Source organism: Rhinopithecus bieti, unplaced genomic scaffold (genome assembly GCF_001698545.2).
Source record: "Rhinopithecus bieti isolate Rb0 unplaced genomic scaffold, ASM169854v2 scaffold_10088, whole genome shotgun sequence".
In the NCBI taxonomy this organism is placed as follows: domain Eukaryota; kingdom Metazoa; phylum Chordata; class Mammalia; order Primates; family Cercopithecidae; genus Rhinopithecus; species Rhinopithecus bieti.
In genome coordinates, this window is record NW_016806409.1 from 769273 (window position 1) to 774250 (window position 4978).

The 4978-nt window shown below is 44.5% G+C and overlaps 1 protein-coding gene and 1 long non-coding RNA gene across 2 annotated transcripts in view; one reads left to right on the forward strand and one right to left on the reverse strand.

Annotated features, from left to right (window-relative positions):
• The window catches only part of LOC108532196 (uncharacterized), a 20606-nt gene that overhangs the window by 12299 nt on the left and 3329 nt on the right, over positions 1-4978 (reverse strand). The gene's annotated exons all lie outside the window — the stretch shown is intronic.
• Positions 277-4978, forward strand: part of MEIOC (meiosis specific with coiled-coil domain) — a 24121-nt gene continuing 19419 nt past the window's right edge. Inside the window, exon 1 of the mRNA XM_017876076.1 lies at positions 277-509. Within this exon, the coding sequence (XP_017731565.1) occupies positions 465-509 (45 nt within the window). The 5' untranslated portion in view covers positions 277-464. The remainder of the gene's footprint in view (positions 510-4978) is intronic.

The window sequence follows — 4978 nt, forward strand, 5'->3', positions numbered from 1 at the left end:
CGGCGCGGGCTCACTGGACGGGCCGGACGGAGCCCGGGTCGCCGTGATTCCCGGGAGGCAGCCGTCGCGCTGAGGCGGTGGCCGGGGAGGGGCGCGCCTCGGGGTCGGCACTCAGGGGTCGCCGCGATTCCCGGGAGGCAGCCGTCGCGCTGAGGCGGTGGCCGGGGAGGGGCGCCCCTCGGGGTGGCACTCAGGGGGCCCGAGGGAAGAGTGAGAATCCCGAGGCTGGAAGCGCGGGCCCTTGCAAATTCGTGCCCTCTGAGAGGGTTCGGAATTGAGCCGAACCGCCTACGTGGGACAGGTGTCGGGCCGTTTCAGCTTCGGCGTCACCCTCGTGACCACTTTCTGATATTTCCTGTTCCCTCGTGCTGCAGCCCAAAGTCGCGTTCCCTGGAGGTGCGAATCGCTGCTGGAACCTCGGCGCCGACGCCGGCAACAGGTTAACCGATGTCTTCGGCAGCGTGATGTTGACAGGCTCCGCTTCCTTCTACGATTGCTACAAATCGCAGGTCCTTGAATAAACTCCGCCCCTGTTACACGATTTATTCTCAATCAAATTAATTTACTCGAGCCTCCGATTCATAGGGGTTTAGTGGCTCCACAGTTAAGGAGAAGAAAACCGGAGACAACCTTTTTTTTCTTTTTCTTTTCTTTTCTTTTTTTTTTTTTTTTTTTGAGACAGGGTTTTGCTCTGTCTCCCAGGCTAGAGTGCAGTGGCGCCATCTCGGCTCACTGCAACCTTCGCCAGCCGGGCTCAAGCTGTTCTCCTGCCTCAGCCTCCCGAGTAGCTGGGATTGCGGGCATGCGCCACCACGCCTGGCTAATTTTATATTTTTAGTAGAGACGGGGTTTCTCCATGTTGGTCAGGCTGGTCTCGAACTCCCCGACCTGAGGTGATCCGCGCACCTTGGCCTCCCAAAGTGCTGGGATTATAGGCATGAGCCACCGCGTACGGCCGTTTTGTTTTGTTTTTTGAGACGGAGTCTCATTCTGTTGCCCAGGCTGGAGTGCAGTGGCGCAATCTCGGATCACTGCAACCTCTGTCTCCCCGGTTCAAGCAGTTCTTCCGTCTCAGCCTCCCGAGTAGCTCGGATTACAGGCACCTGCCATCATGCCCGGCTAATTTGTTTGTTTGTTTGTTTGTTTGTTTGTTTTTTGAGACAGAGTCTCCCTCTGTTGCCCAGGCTGGAGTGCAGTGGCCGGATCTCAGCTCACTGCAAGCTCCGCCTCCCGGGTTCCCGCCATTCTCCTGCCTCAGCCTCCCGAGTAGCTGGGACTACAGGCGCCCGCCACCTCGCCCGGCTAGTTTTTTGTATTTTAGTAGAGACGGGGTTTCACCGTGTTAGCCAGGATGGTCTCGATCTCCTGACCTCGTGATCCGCCCGTCTCGGCCTCCCAAAGTGCTGGGATTACAGGCTTGAGCCACCGCGCCCGGCCGATGCCCGGCTAATTTTTATGTTGTTTTTAGAGACGGGGTTTCGCCATGTTCCCCGGGCTGGTCTTGAACTCCTGGGCTCCAGCCATGCTTCCGCCTCGGCCTCCCAAAGTGCTAGGATTTAAGGCCACTGCGCCCAGCCCAGTAGCAATTTTTTTTTTCCCCCTTTTTTTGGGACGGAGTCTTGCTCTATCACCCAGGCTGGAGTGCAGTGGCGCGATCTTGGCTCACGGCAAGCTCCACCTCCAGGGTTCACGCCATTCTCCTGCCTCAGCCTCCCAAGTAGCTGGGACTGCAGGCCCTTGGCATCACGCCCGGCTAATTTTTTGTATTTTTAGTAGAGACGGGGTTTCACCGTGTTAGCCAGTATGTCTTGATCTCGACCTCGTGATCCGCCTGCCTCAACCTCCCAAAGTGCTGAGATTACAGGTTTGAGCCACTGTGCCCGGCTACAATCTTTTAAATACAGTGTTTTCAGAATATATACTTTGCTTTGAAAACAAGTTAAGGCCGGGCGGGGTGGCTTATGCCTGTAATCCCAGCACTTTGGGAGGCCAAGGCGGGTGGATCACCTGAGTTCGGGAGTTCAAGACCAGCCTGGCCAACATGGTGAAACCCCATCTCTACTAAAAATACAAAAATCAGCCGGGTGTGGTGGCAGGCACCTGTAATCCCAGCTACTTGGGAGACTGAAGCGGGAGAATCTTGAACCAGGGAGGTGGAGGTTGCAGTGAGCCAAGATCATGCCACTGCACTCCAACCTGGGTGACAGAGCGAGACTCCCTCTCAAAAAGAAAAAAAGAAAAGAAAAAAGAAAACACGTTAAGGAATAAGATTTTTCATTGATTTGTTTCCATCTTGTCCTCAGCATAACATGAGGCCAGCAATGTAAGAAAATCCACTTATTTAGTAAGATCAAAATATATTTTTTTCCTTCAGGCATTTATTGCAAGTTGGTACAGACATATTTTTGATAATTTAAAGGTGAAAATTTCACTTTACTCCTTTATTTTCTGGTTTCAACAACATCTTAAATTACATGCTACCACTTACCTCACCAATACATTTAAATTTATTAATCAAAGGAAATAAAGCTTGGGTAATGTAAGCAATTTTCGTTTGAAATTATTTAACCAGTACATCAATGTTGATATTGTTGTACTTTGAATTATAACAATATCTAGAAATAAATTATTTTATTTAATCCACACTAAGAAACTTGTATATTATTATGCCACTGTACAGATTGAGAAACTGTGCCTCAGAGAGCTTGATTTGTGCCCTAAATGACAAAGCTCAAGTGGAACCCAGACCATAGTTCCACTGCTCTCTGCAGTGTTTACATCCGGACTAAAATTTACTTGGATTTAATTTCGTTCATTGTTTTAAGTATGTTAAGGATATAAGTGATACATTTTTAAGTTAATCCAGTTACTATGCCACTCAAATATTTGCATATTTCCTGGCCTCTGTTAACGAAAGGGATGCAGATATTTCAAGTATAATTATGTTTGAATCCACCATATTACTTTAGGTGTTTTAACCCAAGAATATGAAAATTAAGTCAATCCTTTAAAATGATTTTTATTTGTAATATTCAAAATTTGTTTTAAAATGTAAAATGTACTTGAAAGAATACTCCCCAAATATTTTTAATTTCAAATACTGTTTACTCATTTGACATTACATAATCTGAAAATGTTCCTTGTGTTTAAGCAACTATTTCAAAAAGATGAACAATTATTTATGTCACTTTGGATACTTCACACAGTAAGAGTGGGCCTATGATGATAACTTTAGAACTCAAGGGATAAAATTAGGAAAGAAAGATAAAAAGCCTTTGTAAAAGTTGCTGCTAACTAACAAATTCTGGGAAGGTAGTTTTTAGTTTTAGCTCTCAGCAAAATGCCTTCTGTGTTTCCATTTCCTCAGCTTGAGAATAGTTGTAATATAAACTATAAACAGAAAAATTATAATGTGTAGATTTTAAATAGAATCATAACCAGAACTTGAACAAATGGTTGTAAAATATTTTGAGATTCTTTAAGATGGATGATTGGAAGGTATTTCTTAATGTTCACATTTTGTTCGTATTGTATAACATGGTTATATAGTTTAAATGTTTTTCAGTGATCATATCTATTAGGAACAAAAATTTAGAAATATTAACAGAATAAAAGCAATTAGAAAATACTTTTAGCCAGAATTATGTCTTTTCTCTCTTTCTCTCTTTTTCTCTTTTTCTGTCTGTCTCTCTCTCTCTCTGTCTCTCTTTCTTTCCTTTCTTTTTTGACAGACTCTCCCTATGTCGCCCAGGCTGGAGTACAGTGGCTCAATCTTGGCTCATTGCAACCTCTGCCTTTCGGGTTCAAGTGACTCTCCTGCCTCAGCCTCTAGAGTAGCTGGGATTACAGGCACCTGCTACCACGCCCGGCTAATTTTTGTATTTTTATAGAAACGGGGTTTCACCATGTTGGTTAGGAGTTGAACTCCTGACCTCAGGTGATCCGCACACCTAGGCCTCCCAAAGTGCTGGGATTACAGGTGTGAGCCACTGCGCCCGGCCAGAATTATCTCTCTTCTGTATTTATAAGAAAATACTATTTTCATTGTGTTTATGTCTGGGTATTTATAGTTATTGCATCTCAGGTTTTAATAGTTCCTTATCTGAAGAGTTAAAAATTTTGAATTTATACTTTCAGTCTTCTTTAAGGAAGCATTTTCTAGAATAAACAATGTATTAAGCTATAATCTTTTTTTGTTTGTTAAATTCACTTTCCCTACACCGTCCTTCAGGGTTTGAATCATTAAAATCTTAAAACCCAAGACCTGGCAAAGTGACTCATACCTGTAATCCCAGCACTTTGGGAAGCTAAGACAGGAGGATCGCTTGAGGCCAGGAGTTTAAGACCAGCCTGGGCAACACAGCGAGACCCCATCTCTATTAAAAAAAAAAAAAGAAACTTAACACCCAAACTTTTTGTTTACTCAAGTTCATTATAGAAGCATTCACCGAGGCTGCGTGCAATGGCTTACGCCTGTAATCCCAACACTTTGGAAGGCCCAAGGCGGGCAGATCACTTGAGGTCAGGATTCGAGAGCAGCCTGGCCAACATGGTGAAATCCTAAAACTCTCTACTGAAAATACAAAAATTAGCCAGACATGGTGGCAGGTGCCTGTAATTCCAGCTACTTGGGAGGCTAAGGCAGGAGAATCGCTTCAACCCAGGAGGCAGAGGTTGCAGTGAGCCAAGATCTCGCCACTGTACTCCAGCCTGGGCGACAGAGCCAGACTCTTGTCTCCAAAAAACAAACAAACAAAAAAGGATACTGTATAAAAGGCCCGGGACTAGAAGGAAGAAGACCTTGAATTTTGGTTTTAGATTTGTTACATATTGGCTGAGTGACTTGCAGCCTCAGTTTCCTTGTTTTTAAAGTAAGATAATACTCATGTCACAAGGTTTACTGAATATGATAATATATGTGAAATTTCTTTGAATAGTGTAAAATTCTATATACATTAACTTTAACATATATATATTA